General features: G+C 39.7%; 2 protein-coding genes across 20 annotated transcripts in view; one reads left to right on the top strand and one right to left on the bottom strand.

The window, feature by feature from the left end:
* The window catches only part of LOC114152029 (KAT8 regulatory NSL complex subunit 1), a 41,832-nt gene extending 27,265 nt beyond the window's left edge, over positions 1 to 14,567 (top strand). For 2 of the 4 annotated variants that reach the window (XM_028029652.1, XM_028029651.1), the window contains 13 exons: positions 129 to 270; positions 1,654 to 1,737; positions 4,174 to 4,283; positions 5,321 to 5,456; positions 6,937 to 7,102; positions 7,457 to 7,612; positions 8,341 to 8,556; positions 8,645 to 8,799; positions 10,517 to 10,641; positions 10,730 to 10,787; positions 11,951 to 12,063; positions 12,139 to 12,391; positions 13,132 to 14,567. In XM_028029652.1, the coding sequence (XP_027885453.1) occupies positions 129 to 270; positions 1,654 to 1,737; positions 4,174 to 4,283; positions 5,321 to 5,456; positions 6,937 to 7,102; positions 7,457 to 7,612; positions 8,341 to 8,556; positions 8,645 to 8,799; positions 10,517 to 10,641; positions 10,730 to 10,787; positions 11,951 to 12,063; positions 12,139 to 12,391; positions 13,132 to 13,335 (1,918 nt within the window). In that variant the 3' untranslated portion in view covers positions 13,336 to 14,567. The remainder of the gene's footprint in view (positions 1 to 128; positions 271 to 1,653; positions 1,738 to 4,173; positions 4,284 to 5,320; positions 5,457 to 6,936; positions 7,103 to 7,456; positions 7,613 to 8,340; positions 8,557 to 8,644; positions 8,800 to 10,516; positions 10,642 to 10,729; positions 10,788 to 11,950; positions 12,064 to 12,138; positions 12,392 to 13,131) is intronic. The other 2 variants (XM_028029654.1, XM_028029655.1) reach the window with 2 other exon arrangements.
* Positions 14,568 to 14,828: 261 nt separating this feature from the next.
* LOC114152030 (microtubule-associated protein tau-like) overlaps positions 14,829 to 18,498 on the bottom strand; it is a 34,444-nt gene continuing 30,774 nt past the window's right edge. For 14 of the 16 annotated variants that reach the window (XM_028029663.1, XM_028029656.1, XM_028029662.1 and 11 more), the window contains one exon: positions 14,829 to 18,096. In XM_028029663.1, coding sequence (XP_027885464.1) covers positions 17,899 to 18,096 — 198 coding nt within the window. In that variant the 3' untranslated portion in view covers positions 14,829 to 17,898. The remainder of the gene's footprint in view (positions 18,097 to 18,498) is intronic. The other 2 variants (XM_028029659.1, XM_028029658.1) reach the window with 1 other exon arrangement.

Raw genomic sequence — 18,498 nt, forward strand, 5'->3', positions numbered from 1 at the left:
TATCTACCTCCTAATTACTGGAACCTGTTAATAAATCCACAGGTGTGAAAAATGACTCTAGGAAGTGTGAATTTTATGTATTTGTGTCCCATGAAGTGGCTCAGCTGTAAACATTTTCCCCCCTACAGATGGAAGCGGGCAGAGAGCCGCTACACCGTGGAGAGAGCTGGTATCATCAGCCACTGGAACTGGCTTCAGGCCCACATCTCGGACCTGGAGTACCGCATCCGACAGCAGACAGACATCTACAGACAAATTCGCGCCAGCAAGGTTGGTTACTGCCATTTCCTTCCTAATCATCTCTGCATGGCGCTGCTGTATAATTGGAAGAGGACTTTCATGTTTTTACAGAACTAGGACCTAGCCTTTATTGACTCGCAAAGGGGAAATTCAGATGCAACAGCAGCATTATGTATATAGGTTCACACAGAACAATAAATAAAATACAAGATTAACAATAATAATAGTAACAATAACATACTGTATAAGACTAAAATAAAAATTATGGTGCATTTATTGGATATAAGAATATCCAACTCAAGATCCAAGAGGTGCTGCTAAGTACACAATGTTTCCAGCTGTAGTTTGTTGCTGCATATTGCATAGTTAAATATGTATTTCACAGGCAAATATTTGTAAGAGAAAACTGAGCTAGAATCATCTGGTTGCAATTGTAAAATTTTAAACTAGTATTTCAGTCGTAAACTTTTTTTTTTGGCTTCTTGATCAGTAAACACATCATACTAAGCACTATCGGCTAACATCAACAGAAACACTCTTGGATGTTTAACCTATTGCTGAGGAAAAATGACTTCTTAGCTATTTTTAGTATCGGTGAGGTATTAAAAATTAGATTTGATGAAGCAAGAAGCTGGAAGAAGCTAGACTTTGAGCAGGTAACAGAAAGCCTGATGGAATGTAACGGATTTGCTCTGCTTTATACTTTGGAACTTTAACCTTGGAGCTGTGGAACATGTGTGATGTGAAAATGTTGGCCCTTTGGGAATCTTGAGCGAGGGTAGGCTGTCCGCTTTCTATGGAATTTACATGGAGTCTGCTGTTTTGGTGTTCATAAATGTTAATCACAAATATGAAATGCTGAGCATATTTTGGTCTCTCTAGGCCCCTGTATTGTAGGGCTACATTATACTAGAAAAGCATGCACTAGAGGAATAATTAAATATTTTGATGATAAATCTTCCATTTGCCTCGCACACCAATTTCTCATCTGAGATGCTTCTAATTCTTGCTGTGTGTTTTTATCTCTGAGCTTAAGCATTATCATGTTAGGTTTGACTCTATCTTTTGACACTTTGAATATAATTTCCTACAAATAAAGTGCCATTAAAAGTTATTTGACATTAATATTGCACATAGTGATATGACAATATTTGCCTCAAATATGATGAATTTTGCTTTGCATGGCAGTAGTATCTTGAGTTTGTTGTTCGGAGTCTCTCTGGTCTCACCAGACACATGTGAAGCTGCCGACTATTATTGTCAGGAGTGACTTGAAGGACCTTAACAGTAGAGAGCAGGGAGGATGTTGGAATTGTATTTTAGCATGTATATTTTTATTGTGATATTTAACAGGGATATCATAATCGGTATACTTTTTGTGGTTAAAGTTGAACACATGTGTTTGATCCATAGGGTTCTGTAGAGTTGGGAGGACTTGCCCCCAGTGCTTTGCTCACAGCTGGCACCGAAGTGAAGACGGAGCCTGTAAATGCTCAGGTAACCAACAGCTTTTAGTGTTTAAACTGCCGACCTTCTATCGGAGCAAAATCCTTTCCTACCAGCTCAAGGATTTTTGTTAAAATAGCAAATGTGTCTCCTTATTTTTTCTAGTTTTGCACGGCTTTGCCACATGAGGATTCATGACTTGATTGAAGAAGAAATTAGCTTCCAGTTTTATTTAAGTTAACCCAATATTACTAGCAAATCACCTTTATTTAATATTTGTTCATTCTAAACAACCACAGTTTATCACTACGCATTTTCCTGATTTTAAAATAAACCAAATTTCTTTATGGATAAACGGAAATTATTTAGCTAACGTTTTAGGGTGCATCATGTTATGTGGTAGCATGTCTTAAAATTATATTTGGATACAGCATTCAGCAAAGCCCTGCCTTTGTTGGCTCACTTCCACAATACTTTTGGCATTACAGTGAAATTTGTCAAATTCAGCATTTGAGTTGACTTTTTCTGTTTGGTGTATAGTTGAAAGCCCATTGTAACACATCATTGGGGCAACTGTGGTAGGAGTTTTTCCTGTCACTGGTGGGTTGCCGGTTCAAATTCCTGCTCCGTCTGTCGTTGTCTTTGAGCAAAACTCTTCACCCACTTTGCCTGCTGCTATGGCTACTATGTAGCTCATCTCCAACAGTGTGTGTGTGAATGACTGAATGTAGTGTAAAGGGCTTTTATCTAGTCTCTAGACTGGATAGAGCTCCATACAAGTACAGGCCACTGCTGCCCTATCATTGTCATGAGAAATGAATTTCAGAAGTATCTCAGGTTGAGCTTACATGTGCATTTCAATACACTACAATATTATTGAAATATGAGAAGACTTAAAAAAGGATTTTTAGCATAGATGTGAGCTGCACACTCGGTACTCCTCATGCATAAATAACTGCATCAGTTCAGTGTGGCATCGAGGCAATCAGCTTGAGGCTCTGCTGAAGTATTAAGGAAGGAATAACGGCAGCATTCAGCTCGTCTCCTTTAATGGATCTGGTGTTGCTCATTTTCATCTCTACAATATTCCATAGATTGTCTTGGTTTAGATCCGGTCTGCACAGTGACACCACGGTCATTAAAGCAGCTCTTTGTACCTTTGGCAGGGTGGACAGGTGATGTCCTGATGGAAAAGCTTTTTATCTTTATTTTTATTATTATTATTATTACAGCTAGTAGTGGTGATACGTAATGTTCCAATGTAGTGTAGATGTAATGATCCAAAATAAAATGATTGTTTAGATGTATCTTATAATAGAACTAATAAGTTTTAGATTGAAATTTAATATGCACCTGTGATCCTCAAAGATTTCTCTGAGTGCTGCAGGCAAACTGACTCATGTAGCATTCAGTAATATTCATAAAGTTCTGTCAATAAACCTTTGAACTCTGACCTATATTGTTTTTGATTAAAACTGAAAGCCTTAAGGCGGGCTGTAGTGTCTTCTCTTAAAACCCCATTCTAGTTTAATTAGGCTGTTCTGTTTTGCCTGGTGTGTGTGTGTTATTTTTATTTTTCTATTTGGTGTGTCTTCAATCTGTTTTATTTTGCCAAAATCCCAGCGAAGTTGTAAATCAGTTTAAGCTAGGGTGCTTAAACTTAAAAAGTGTGATAAATGTTAGGACTAAGGCTGTACCAGATCAGTTCTGCATCCTGCAGCTGTTAAGAATGTTTGTTTTACTGAGGAGCTCGGTCATAATGCAAACTAGCTTAGAAAATATTTGAGTTGAGCAGCAGAGTGAGCTCTGTTTTATTTTAGTATGTAAACGTAAGACTTCCTGCTGACTCCTCTCCACACGTTTTTTTTCCTGATAGTGAGAAACAATGAACCTGTTTGTTTCTCTAAATCAAAGAAAACATGGAAAGGAAATAAGCGTCTGAAGGAAAAGATTTTTCTTTCTCTCAGCTTCCAACCAATAAACTCAATTTAAAAAAAAAAAAGCTCTTTCAGCATTCTTACACAAGCAATTTTTGTCAATTTGTCTCAAAATGTGCTTCTCTTTGCCTCAACTGAAATTGTTTGAAAGAATGTGGCCCTGAAGTAGTGTGTGTGTGTGTTCCCATTCTCTTGGTTTGAAGTAGAGAACAGTTTGTTTTTCCCTTGTTCTTGGTGCAGTTTCTCATTTTAAGCTCCCAACTGCATGCTTTATTGTCTTTGTGAAGACATTTCTCATTTGAAAGACCATTAAAAGCTTGTGAAGCAGAGCAAGCTGCAAATTCTGATGGAGAGCAGATTTTTTAGCTTTGGGAGATTCCAACCCTTTTAACAAATCTGTCTGAATAATTCAGGACGGGGATGGTTTGGTTCATCTGTTATGTCGTTTCCTTAAATATCCCGGCCTGGCTGGGCGCTGCGGGGTCAGGCTGTTCCAGTTAACACGCCGAGGTGTAGTCTCAACCGGTTTCTGTCTTATCTGTCGACGCAGGATGTTGGTGCAGAACGGCTGGACAACACAAGCCCCGCCCACATCACCGGCACAGAGCAGGGCCCGTGGAAAGGTCAGAACGGGCAGCCAGTCAACGGCGTCCTCAGCAGGTACAGCTAATCATTACCTTCATGTTGAGATTTCTGAGAAATGGAAGAGCAGGTTGTCCGCAGTAATGGATGTGTAATTATCAGATGCTGATGTTACCGAGAGCTACAGTGATTAGACTCTGAATCTGTTCATCAGCAGGAATGTCTGAGGGCTTGTTTTACAGGTCACATTTTAACTTGTCATGACTAAAGAGCAGCGCTGTAGTTAATAAAGAAAACGACTGCTTTCATTTGGATGAGCTGATTAAACGGGGCTTCAGGCTGACGGTTTGATCATTATAACACGGACTGGAACCGAGGTGTTTTAAAAATGCTCCTGTTGAAATGTCTGCTTTGAGAAAAAAGAACATTAATCATAACTGCTTCAACTATTATAAAGTGAGGGAGTGGCACATAATGAGGCACATAAACAATAAAGTGGTGAAAGACCAAAATAGGCCAATTTTCACTTAATTTTCTTTGATAAATGATGAGATTATAAAATTAAAACCAAAGGTTACGGAAATGTGGTTTGATTCATAAACTGGAATATTTTTTGTAATGCTGCAACTTTCTCCCAGATTCAAAGCGCAATTTTAAAATTTTCAGCTCTTTTTTTTTTTCTTCCTCTGTCTTGGCATTAATGGCCTGCATGGTTGAAGTACAGACACTCGGCTTTCATTGTTGCAGCAGCATGACAAAATTTGTGCGATTTTGTTTTCAGCCTGATGTCGTCTGCCTGTTCTTGTCACAACCACCATGGCGAACACTTTCCTGGGTGTTTTTGATTATGCGGAACAAAGCTCCAACAACTCAACTTCCAGAAGCCAGATTTAGGCTAATTAAATCAAAATCTGTCGACCAAATCTTAAACAAAACTAGAGATCAGTTCCAGTTAGGAAATTTCTAAGCTGTTTTTGTCCTAGTTGGAATGTTAACTGGATGTTAACCGGATCAGATGTAACTTTATGGCCAGGTGTTACTTTAAAGCAGAAAAAGTTTTAATAAAACCATTGTGTAGGCATTCCTGATGACCCGTCTCCTCTTTGTTGTGGCAGGATGGCGGACAGTGCAGACAGCAAGCTCCAGCCGACCTATGACGGCACGTGTGTGGCTGCACGTACGCGGCCGCTCGTTGGCTGTCGGCGGCGGCGGCTCATTCAGCCGAACACGGTGACGAACCTCAACGGCAAGGTGAGCTGGTCTACCCATCCCAGCCTTGTTTTGTTTGTTGCTGTTGAACCTTAATGCAGGATATTTTTGATTCATCATGTTTTATTCAATAAGTTTGCTTTAAAAACTCAGAGAATCGGCTTTTGTTGGCTAAAATCTTCTAGTATTTGATGCTCATTCAGCGGCGGTGAATGCACCATTGTTCTCAGAGCGTCTTGTGTTGTTCCACTGCACTTTGATGAGTGCCTTCTGGCCTGTAACCTAATAACTGAGTAAACAAGAAATGGCTGACTTGTGTATGGAAAACTCTCTGCATTGTGAATCGCACAACAAAAGAGGACAGTCGCTCTCTCAGGTTTTAATTGAGAAGTGGAAACGTGAGTTGATTGTGAACCTTTGTCACTGATTTAATGAGAGTTTAGTTTGTAAATGCATCTTTTTATACGGTTTTAAAGGTTGCAGGTTTTCTGCAGGGACTTTTCAAAGTGAAACATAATCATGTCAAGTTCAATTATAGATGTATTAAAATGACAATATGTCTATAATTTCAACCATAGGTTTTTGTTATGTTTAGGTACATCTTAAATTTGTACATTTGTTCAGCATTTGATCAGTTTGTAATCATTCAAATAGTACAATGACCAAATGTCAAGAGGATCTTAAAATTGCACTTTTAAGTGTTTTCCTGAAATGCATCAAAGTTTTCAGTTCAGTTCATGCATCAGTTTGTCTTCTTAATACGTTAGAAACATGCATTAGATCAGTTGTTGCTAAGGAATTAAAGTGTTACGTTGTGACGACAAAGTCAAAATCTCATGAACCAGAGAAGTGTTGATTGTTGAAGATTAATTTATAGATATTTAACTTCACTGGGAAACTCATTTGTAAAACTGACTTCATGTCTTAAAATTGTGTGTTTAGACAAACAACCCATGTTTTACTTGTGTCATCTTGTACCAGCGTCTTCATTATGGGCAAATTTAATTTTAACAAGACTTGACTCAATAACAGTGATTTTTAGATGGTCATCAGTAACTGTAACCAAGCTTTACTGTATGGGGTAAGAATGCAATAAAGTGAGTTGGCTAAGTTGCAAAACGTCTCCAGTCACTTGACTCAGGAGGAAAACACAAATTGAAGTTGATGTTTCCATTAAATTAGTGAAAGCTATCATTTAAATATTGCCCCTGTGCCAGAGCTGAAAAATACCAAATTAAGACTTTTATCCTGACTGATTTTATTTGGTAAATTGAGCACAATTTAGGCTATAAACCTATTTTTGTCGTACTTGCAGTTTAAAAAAAGATTGTGTTGAAAAGTTAGTTTATAATGTTACAATGAAGTTACATAAACTTGCAGGAATCCGGATTTTTAAAAAAATCACCTTTCTATGTTGCCAGAACAAAAACAAATTAGCTGCTCTGACTGCATATATGTGTATGATGAATTGTGAGTATAAATAAAGTGATCTTCAATGAACCCCTCTGTTGTCGCCTGGCAGACCCCGAGGAGCAGCTGTACTCAGTGTAACTGCAGGGTGAACCCCAGCTGTGTGATGTGTGGTGGCTGGCCCACCCCCAGAGAAGAACCCCAGTACGAGCTTCCCACCCTGGAGCGCCTGTCAAGGCTGGATCTTGGCGTCCACCCCATCCTCTCCTTCCCTGACGGTCAGTACAGCGCTGAAGTTTATGCAGCCATTTCCTACTCTACATCTTGGAGAGGAAGGCAGGCAGGGAGTGGCCGTAAAGAGGCAGACGGCAGGAAATTCTTAGACAACATTTTCAGCTTTCTTTTTTTCCCCCTCTTTCTTTTAATGTGAAATAGCTGAGTAACTGAGTAGTTACTACTGGAGCAAATCATGGGCTATTTATGAATAATTAAAGTTTTGTGATAGTTTGAGGAGAAAAAAATTTCTGCTCTGGATAAAGAATGACTCCTCCTATGTTGTGGGAGATGAATACGAGGAATCTTGCTGATAAAATAAAATCATCCCGGTTTGACCTTCATTCTATCTTCCCCAGATGTTTCTGTGGGCCTTCATCTGCAGCAGGTGATGAAGAGCCAGTGGCAGTCCAAGTCGTTGGAGAGGAGCAAACCCCTGAAGAAGCTCTCGCTTAAACACAAGCTCTCCTCATCCAAAGAGAAGCACAAGTTCACCAGCTCCCTCATGGCAGTCAGTGAGTACCGGGATTTCCAGTAAACTTGAATTAGTTTTTTTTTTTTTACCCTGATTTATATCCAGGTCCTTTATGTTTAGATTTTACCCCATACACTAAATATTCTTTAAAATAACAGTTATTATTAGATGACATTATTATCCCATTGTCATGACAACTGTAGATATTTAGGCATCTCAGGATTTCCTGCAGGACGTTGATTTGTTTTTAAATATATATATGATTTGATACACACAGCTAAGTCTTGCTGACAATGTAATAGTTCAGGGAAGTTTGAATAAGTGACAGGTTAACATTAGCATAGTTCCTCTGTTTTTTTAATGACGGTGTCATAAAACCTCATCGAAAAAAACGTTTTGTGTTGTAAATCCTTGATCTGAGGGGGGGAAAAAAACTGAGTTTCAACAAAAAAATGAAACTTGTTCACATGTTGAATCATTTTAAAGCCCGTTTTTACAGTAACTTTATTTCTTAGAAAGCTTTCCAAGAAATGCTAGCCAGGTCATGTTGATGTTACTCAGAACTGTTTCCTTCATACATTTCTGATTACTGTTAGAGGGAAATGCTGCTTTCCCTTTAAAGCGGGGAAAGCAGCATTTCCCTGCTAAAGAAATACTTAATAAGAGCTGCATGTCCCTCTAACAGACCAAGAGGAAGTAGACCAACAAATCAAGACTTTAAATACTTTAAAGTTTTTAAAATAACCATTTTTGTGGTTGGTGTCGCAGGACTGAGCCACTGTAAGAATCGCATTGACAAGCAGAGGACCGTTGATGGCAGCATGGGCAGTAACAGCAGCAGCGCCATACTGAGCATGCCCAGACTCGACAACCAGGGTGGGTGCAAAACCGAGCGACTGCACACCCTCTCCACTCCGTTAGGACCCTACGACAAGAACTACAGCCGCAAGAGATTAAGAGAGCACTCGCTGGACAGGACTGACAGTGAGTTTCCCCCTGACACACAAGTCAATACAAACTAAAGGTTAAAACACCTCTCCATCTCCTACATCCGTGTGTCTTTTCCCCACAGCTTCCCCGAAGCTTTTCTTGGACACAAGCAGTCCCTGCACAACACTGGCCAACATGCACCCGTCGCTTCACAGCCCGCTGACGCGCCAGCTGTCCACGTCGTCAGATACGTCCACGCAGCTGGGCGCCGGCAGCCAGAGCATCCCCAGCACACCGGTAAACACACAACCCAAAACCACACACACCGTGTTGGGAAATGGACTGAAGGAAAAGTTGGGATTTGACTGAAACGGTGGTTAGAAACACTATATCTAGTAAGTCAAATAAATAAGAAAAAAGCTTAATGGCTACTCAAATTAATCTCGTTTTAATAATGGGTGCTACATATACACCAATATTTTGTTTAAGGACAACATGTAATGATAACATACTTAGTATTTTACCACTCACAGTCCCCTCCTAACCATACACTTATCTGCATTTGTCAGTTTTAATTTATATTGACTCAGTTGAAATTAACTTTGAACATTTCCATTTCCACCATTTTTTTTAATGCCAGTACTTGGGTGAGTTTTTTCTGTGATGCTTCAGATCAAAAGATAAAAACATTACAAGAATTTATGCTTTACATTAGAAAGAAATTTATCCTTTTGAATGGTGTGACACTGCCATACCTTGCACTGAAAATATCACCCAAGATTATAAAGGTCACAGAGTTTTGGAAGCATCGTAATATCAGGACTGAGGAATATACAGATTTATTGAAGCCATCGCCTTTTAACTGTTTAAAGCAGTGGATATCACAGGATTTCCTAAAGTCATGCAATCATAAGATACATTTTTTATTTTGCAGATGGCAAATAGAATCATATAAATGAGGCAAAGAACCTTAACTTTGTCCACAGATCATTTGTCACTTATTCTACCAAAGAACATAGTGACAGTCTTGACAATTATGTTAAATACATTTTTATAAACGTTATCTATTGAAGCATTAAGGGGTAAATCCACTTCAAAAGGCTCAGTGTAAAACATGCAAATGAGGCTTAGTCTTCAATGTACAAAAGATGGAACCAACAGGAAACACAAACTTTGGTATGATAGTAGCACATTTGCAACTTATTATTTTAAAGCCAGATTTTTACAACCTCTATAGTTGACTAAACGTTTTGCACTCTGGTACTTGAACACATGCTAGAGACAATAGTTTAACAAATAAATAAATAAAAAAATCTAATTATAGTTTTATAAAACAAATGTCTGTTTTGAATGTTTTGTAAATGTTTTTGCCCTTAGACCTGGTTAGTTTCAGAATCACCCAAACATATACTATTTATATCTGTTTTTGTCAACACTCAGAGCACAGCTGTCCTGTTTTGAAGTCTGAATGTTGGAGGGATCTTGATCTACTTTCTCCAATTCTGCAGTAAAAGCCTAAAAATGTAGTTTCAGGATGCTGCAGGTCATAGTTTTCATCAAGTGGTTCACCCCTGATCTAAAAGCTTCAGGCTGGATGGGTGCAGCTTTACTGTAAATGTTTCAAACTGTACACAGATCACGAACGCATCGAGACTGCCTGAAAGTTTCTGATAAAAGCAACCTTGGTTGAGATTGAGACTCAAACTGAAACTGTTTGTGGTTTTGACTTGTGGAGCGCAAAGAGAGAAACGTAAACATCCAGTTGATTTGGTTATAGGAGCCAAGCTGTTTCTAGTTTAACTTCAACACATTTTTTTCCTAATACATCTTGTTAAAATTTCTGCCTTTAAAGTTTTTACCACACTAATAGAAGTTTTCAAAATTCTTTAAAAATTCACATTAAACACAATTGATGCTCTTTCAAAGCGTCAAATCAAATCAACTGAGTTTAAACATGTTCACTTTGTGTTGAGAACAACTCTGTTACATTTGTTGATGTTTTCTCGTCCTTCAGCAGCAGCCAATCAAGCGGAGGCGTGGTGAGAGTTCCTTCGACATAAACAACATAGTGATCCCCATGTCTGTGGCGGCCACCACCCGAGTGGAGAAGCTGCAGTACAAAGAGATCCTCACTCCGAGGTAACCGGCTCCTGCTGTCACTTCTGACTTTGCTTATCCTCACCAGCTGCCAGGTTTCTGTGCTCAACATGTCTTGTTGTTCTGCTAGTTGGCGATCAGTGGACATTTTCTCTCAGCCGATAACAGCAGAGGAGAACGAGCGAGAGGTAGGCACTCCTGCTCAGTTTTATGGCTCTCAGTTGTTTGGTTGTAATCATTTAAATCTGAAGTTTATGGGAGAAAGTTTTTATATTCCAACTGAGCAAACAGCGACACCTGGTGGTCAAATATTTAACCTACTTGGATGAGATGAATGTTTCTAATAACCTTTAATAGCCTTTTTCTCCAGAGATTTAAAATGTTTATAATTAATCACAGAAATATAAATCCAGGAAAAGTGCCAGCATTTTTTTTTCTTGTGTTTAGGAAAGATATAAGTGAATTAAGGAAAAACAATAAGCAGCTAATTTAACAACAGATCTAATTTCCATCAAAGTTTACCAACATCTTAATTTAAAAAAGTGGAATATATTAACCAGCCTACAATAAACTGTTAATGAGCAGAGACTAGAATAGTCTTTAGTAAACAAACATCTGCTTTTAGTCATAAAAGCAGGTCTTAGTGCTTTAATTGCTGCAGGTAAATTTGAGTCATGATTTCTGACATTTTCTAATAAAATATTCTTCATTCTTGAGTTGGAGACAAAAGCGTTGCATTTTCTTCCTTCAAGAGAGCTGTAAAAGGATGAGCACAATCACTGCAGTTGTGCAATTCATTTCTGATAATCATATTCAAAGGACAATAAAACAGTGTTTCATTTTACATATCATTTAAATCACACAGAGAACATCTGAGAATCAGCCTCCTCACATATCCCCTCAATCTGTCTAGTCAAACTATCTGTTGGACAAGTCCCAACAAAAAACATTTGACTAAAACTGTGTTGCTGTAACACAAGGTGGCGCTTTTATTGTGAAGTTTAGAAAGTTAAGTATTAAAGTTAAGTTTCTGCCACATGAAGTTCTGGATTGTTCATCACCTTCATGTAATGATTCACAATTATTCTGTTTATTAAACCCTGTTGCCATGGTATAGCAATTGTTTAGATGGAATTTAACTTAACTACTATATAGGCAGAGGCGGATTAAATTAAGCATTTTGCTTGTCGCCTTTTATGCCGTACCTATGACGTAAAACATGATTTATGTTCTTTAAAGTAAAAAAAATATATATTCTGATTTCCACTGTAATAAAGAGTTGATCTAAAAATGTGGAGGGCAGCTTTCTGAAGACGTAGCGGCGTTTTTATTGGCTGCTGTCGGCCTGCAGGTGGAGGACCTGACGGACGCCGCCTTCATCCAGCTCCACCAGCCCTACGAGGACCAGGAGCGCTCCCGTTGGACTTGGATGGCGCTGGCTCCGGCTAAACGCAGGGGCAGCAGGTGAGTTGGTTCCCCCCTCATTACCAAAGCTTCTTCGTGTCCAAGTTACGCGACACCAACACTCGTGTCCTTCAGGTCATACAAATCTGTGGATGGACGGACCACGCCTCTGCTGTGTGGGACCAACCCACCCACCCCTCAGCCCGCATCGCCGGACCCCGGCCACTGCCCCTCGCTGCACGACTACATTCATGTGCCGTCGCCCATGAGCCCCCCCAGCCCCGACGCCTCGTCCAACCCCCAGACTCCCTGTTCCCGCGACTCCCACCGGCTGCTGTCCAATGAGGACACTCGGTGCTCCACGCCCGACTTTACCTTTGAGGAACGGGTGAGACAAAAAAAAATGGCTCGATTACATTGACAGCAAATTTACATCCATGTTTGTGTTTTGCTCATCAGAGTTAATTATAGTTTACCACATTCCCAAAAACTGAATAAATGAACATAGCATTGATATTAAAACTAAATACTCTTTGCTAGACACATCATCACTATATGGTACGGCAGCTGTTGCATAGAACCAGGTCTACCCACAGACTTTTACTGAAAAGTCAACTTTGCTGCACCCAAATCAGCTTTTATCCAATTAGTTAAATTTGTCTAAATTCTGCAAGTGTTTTAAAAGAAGGTGACCCAAATCCTGTTCTGATACAGACAATAAATTTGTTCAATCAAGTCAAAAGGTTTTGGAAACCTGCTGCCATTATTTTAATAAATAAAATGTCCGTTACTCTACAACAATGGGATGTTAGTCATCCCATCCCTACAATAAAAAAAATGCAAACAATTGGTCTACTTTATTTGCTTGATTTTTACAATTTTGTACCTTGTAATAAAAAAGAAAAAAGACACCCTTGCTCTAAAGTCTCTGTGTCAGGAAAGTGTTTTAAAATTACAAAACGCAATGCTTGTGATTTATTTAAATAAGACACATCCTGGAAGTATATCTGAAAGAGCAACATGCATGTACTATCTTACCAATTTACCCTACTCTGATTGATCCGAGTTTAATCAGCATTAGAAAAAACAATTCAGGTCCAATCGTTGACTTCTGTTAATATTTTTCAGACCGTAGCGCCGTGGGAACGCCGCAACTTCCCCCTGCCAGAAGACCCGGCCCCAGAGCCCGAAAGCGACCAACCGATCAGGCCGAGGGCCCGCAGCATCTCAGGGTGCCGATCGTCCGCCTACGGGCGTCTGGACTCGGACGATGCAGAGCTGCCTTGCGACGACGACGGCGGCCCCAAGCTCAGGGCCTCGTCCCACCGATGAGCGGCAGACAGGCGGAGGCCCCCCTCCCCCGCCCCACACGGCTCCTCTCTGGCATTAACAAGCAGAACCTCAAAGCTGAATAAGATGTTAAATGGGTTCCTGTTGTTTGATATTCAAACATCAGTCTAATACTTTCACAGTTTTTAGTGAACATTATGGAGATAGAAGCCTTTCCCTTCACTTGTTTTTGTCACAGGGAAAAAAACGATAAATGTAAAAAAAAAAAAAAAAGTATAAAACAACACATTACAAAAAGTGAGTTCTGTAGTAGGCTAAACAATGTACATGGGGGCTTAGTGGTGTTCATGTCGCGTGTACACTTGTAGCGCACTATGTAGCGACTCCTCAACATATGGCCAAAGGGTGTTTTCTATTGACTAGTTTGCTTGTAAATCCCCATGTACATTTTTAGTGGAGTGACAAATATCAAAACAAAAAAAACAAAAAAAAAAAATCCTCCCTACTTCCTTCCTCCTGCTCCTCATCCACATAAACAGGTACATTTAAGATGTGGTTCCCTCCTCCCCCCACTAGAGGTCGCCTGAAATCACCAGTGCACTTCTCGTACTGCCAAGTCTAGTTCTGCTGGTTTGCTTTCTTTGTTTGTTTTTTTCCATTCCTGACATGTTTTTGTTGATCTCGTTCTGTCTGTTTCAGTGTAAGGCATTAATTTGTTTTTATTTGAAGAGTAAAATCATTCCTCCAGTCTCTTCGGAGAGCTCCCGTCTCGCTGCACAGGTTCCCACCGCCGGTTCTGTTTTACAAAAAATAAATAAATAAATAAGGGTGACGGCATAGACCCAGGAGCTGCTTTCTATTTTTATGTTCAGGTTTGAGCAATTGCCCGGCAGAAAGCTGCCTGCATGCTAAAATGAAAACAAACGAATAAAGATGAAGTTAGTCTTATCACACCAGTAATCCTAAAAGCTAATCTCACTCCTTTGCAAACAGTTGTGGCTGTAAATGAAATTGTGGCGACATAAACACGATAACCTCTGTGCTTTTCTTTTTTTTTATGGTTTGTTTCAGGTAACAAGATTTTAAACATTTAAAATGTAGCAGCTCTCAATTAGAAGCCACCCGAGCTCAGGTCTTTCTGGACGGTAATTTAATGACACTTTTCCTCAGAATGATCAGTTCAAAGCCAGACTTTGTTTTTTCCACTTTCATATCCTTGTAATTATGCTCTCACCTCATCCCTCCTCCACTTTACGTAACTAATTGCTATGCAAAAAAAGAAAAAAAATCTATGGTTGTTTTCATTTTCCGCCTCCTTTGTACACCACAACCGGTCTGTTTTTTTGTTGTTTTTTTTTTTTTGTTTTGTAGTTAAGATGTCAATGTACCTGTTCGATTGTTGCAGCAGTTATAACCTAATCAAAAAGCAGAATTGTTTTCTTTCTTGTAAATAGTACCATTAAAACATTTATGTTTAACTTGGCACCATTGTTCCCATCTTAGTCATTCATTCGAGGTTCATTCAGACGTGAGTGTGACTTTGCAGCGTTTATTTCAAATACACATATACAGCAACAAGAATCATCATAAACCAGTTACTGATCAATGCACAATAACAAGAACAATCACATTTCCACATCTGTACAGCGTCAGAAGTAACCAAAAATAAAGGTGAGTGTTGTTACTGCAGGAACCTCTTCACAGCACGCTGGGGATCAGGCCCCTTCCCTCCCTCCACCTCATTTCTGTCCTGATCTCTGGAGACGGAACGTGGTCTACTGCAACTAAAGACGGCAGCATGCAGATAATGTTGCGAGCACACCTTGGAGTTCTATGCGTCTGCTGAGTTTTGACCCTTTTTATTCGCACACCCTTCCAAAAATCCGGAGCAGATACAAACGGGGTACACCAGGAGATCAATCTGTGAAAGGGAGGCAACAAGCAGACGGCTGTCTTACATTAAACGCATGCAAGAATGTTTCATTAGTGCCAAAGTGGATCACGAGGGAATTGGGGAGACTAAAGGGATGTTTTGGATGTTTTCCCGGCAGAAAATAACAGCAGCTGACGAACTGAGCCTTGGTATCAAACTATACGCAGGGTTTCTGTGGTGTCATAAACCCTTAAATGTATCATCTTTAGAGCTTAAATATTCCCAGATTTTTCCATCATAGGAATTAGAGGCCTTTGTGATCACTGGTGATGCAATTCTAGCAGACAAATTGGAGCATTTGACAAAACTAACATTTGATTTGGGGCATCAAAGCCAAAGGTTCAGCATTTTTTTCTCCAAAATAGGCCAATTTTTATTTTTTTTTTAGGGAATGAAAAACAAAATGTTCTTTCTTGTTAACCACTACCAGCTTAGACTTAAATTTAAATTTCAGAAACCTTACAGGTATTTAAATAACATTGGGATTCTGAATCATTGTAAGGATTTATACCCGTTTAAATGCATAAAATCAGCAGTTTTAAGGTTTAATGTGCTTGAAGTGTGTCCACATAATTTACAAGTGTCTGAATCTAAAGGGAAGCAGATGGCGTGTGTTTCCTGGTTAGTGGTGACGTGCAGAGGTATTGATAAAGTGCCTGAAGAGGTGAACTTGTTGCTTTACAGTTTGTTTTTGCTTACCTTAATGATTAAGTGCACACAAAAATCCCTTCATCCACCGATCTACTTGGCAACAACAAATAATCTTTCCTATTTAATTTAATAAGAACTTGAAATAATTCCTTAAGTTACTTCCAGTAAAGCCTTTATGGGCTTCTTATTACATTGAGCTTTTTTAATTACTAATTAGCCTTGTTCTGATTATTTTAGTGCTTACTGTGGTTTAAATACTGCACACAATAAAGTCCCTCCCTTTAATTCTGTATTAAGGTTTTCTTCCCATAAATCAAGCTGTAACGCATGTACAGCAGGAGCAGTAAAAAACAAGAAAAGAAAAACACTGACAGTAGCAGGCACAATACAAATGTCCGTTCATATCAAATACATGTCATATATGCACAGAATACGATTATAAAACTGGCCCAACGCGAACCAAACTTCCTAGCCATTCTTTTTTTTTTTTAAAGCGAACTCCCCAATCGCCTTTGTGGAAGATGGTGTGCCAGGAATAAGACCACTGAGGATATTTTGTGTTGACAATATGAGACGCAGAAAGGTTGTTAGCTCAGATATTCATTTTAACTGTCTGCTCGATGTGCATTTGGGTTAAAATGGTAAGATTAGGGGGGTTCAGTGTTTATGGCAAGCCAATTTATCATAAAGTAGACAAGCTATTTCTTCTCTGTCAAAAGTCTGATTCTTTTAGTTGAACCAAATATCTCATATTTTATACAATTCCAGCTACCTCTTCAAAATACGGAAGAGGCTTAGGGACAAAAAATAAAGACTTTCTTGTCAGAATTTTTAGAAAGTAGTAGTCAATTTCTGAGATTAAAGACAAAATTCTGACTTTTCCCCTGCTATTCTAAATTTAAAGTTTGTATTATTTTATTCCAGTGCCAATGTTCTTTTGTATAAAAAGAGTTTCAGATATCTCCATTTATTTGACACCTTACGTTGTCAAAATTCAATATTGCTGCTACAAAGATAAAAGATAGCAATAGCTGCAGTGATAAACTGTTTATCTGCGCTGTCAACGTCATAAAATCTGTAAACACCGTAAAAACGCAAAATATGTAATTACACTTAAGGCCTCGAGCCACATATTTATTTACTGCAATGTCGTGTTCTGAAGGAATATAGACGTGCTGAGGAATCCTTTAGACTGGTGAACTGAGGCCTGCGTATCACATGTCTGGATGAACGTCTGAATTCAGGCAGTGGGTGACGGGAAGAGTTTCCTTTTAGCCCACAGACTTCAATACGAGCTCAGGCAGCGCCTCCCTTAGCTCCTCAGTGGTCTTATTTTTGCCACACCACCGACCAACGGTCACCTACTGTAGCTGGAGGTGCAGCACATGTCGGGACACAAAGCAAAGAAAGCAGAGAGGTCTGAAAGACATTTTTCTGGCTAGACAAGAAATTTGCTACTTTTCTTTTGACATTTTTCCTCCCAAACCTTCATCAGAGCCCGTCACTGTTCCTTTATATCAAACCGGAGCTAAAGAGTTGGATTCGCCCTCCTCTCTCAAGGCTCATGCTCTGTGTATCTAAAAACAAAAAACCAAACATTAGTGAACACCCATCGAAGGGAAATTGGTAAAGGTTTACAGTCTGTGACAGGAAACCAAATCGTTTTCATCAGGATGTGTTGAGATGAAACAATTCACTCGGATTCGCTGAGGACATTTTGCTCAGCTGGATGCTTTAACTCCTAAATATTTACTACAAAAGGTTTAAGTATTTTGCAAGAAGACCCCAGAGAGAAATCAATACAGTTTGGCCTACCTGTTACTCTGACTTTTTTTTTTCTTCTCTAAAAGTAACGCCTCGATAAATTTAAGAGGTTAGTGGAGGATAAACAGTGATGGGTATCTTAAAAAAATGTCCAGTGAAAGTAATGAGGAAGGCATTACAACTCCTCTACGTGGTGGTGTGGTGCAGGTGGAGCAGGAAGCGGGGCGGGTGCGAGGCGAGGCGGGGCGGGGGCACGTTCACAAGCCCTGCTTGGCCAGAGAGGCGGACACCTGGTCGGCCAGCGTGGAGAGCTGGGGGGAGTCGGTCATGTTGATGCTGCCGGAGGACGACACGGTGCTGAGCTGCTGGGGCGAGTCTTCCAGGGAGATGATCTCAGCGCCGTGGTCGGTGCGTGCTTTGGCCGCCTCACGGAAGTTCAGCTTGTGGCTCTCAATCTGCAACCAGCAGGAAAGGTCAGATTTATGACCCCTGCTGAGGTAATTAGACTCTGAGGAGTTTCAGAAATTTTTGTTTCAGTTTTGGAGGAAATCTGAGCGACTTCAATGTGTTTTACATGATAGACCAACACAAAGTGTCTGAAATGAGACTCCCAACATGAAGCATGGGGGTGGCAGCATTATGCTTTGGGGAAGTTTTACTGCTGTGGGAATGAATGGAGCTAAAGTACAGTAAAACCTGGAAGAAAAATAGTTTGAGGCTGAAGAGCTTTGACGTCCATTCATCGACCCTAAACATTCAACCAGGGTAAATCAAATCAAAGCATATTAATATGTATAAGAATGACCTAGTCAAAGCCTAGAGTAGTGGTCTGCAACCTGTGGTTCTGGAGCCACAAG

This window comes from Xiphophorus couchianus, chromosome 10, assembly GCF_001444195.1.
Source record: "Xiphophorus couchianus chromosome 10, X_couchianus-1.0, whole genome shotgun sequence".
Lineage (NCBI taxonomy): Eukaryota > Metazoa > Chordata > Actinopteri > Cyprinodontiformes > Poeciliidae > Xiphophorus > Xiphophorus couchianus.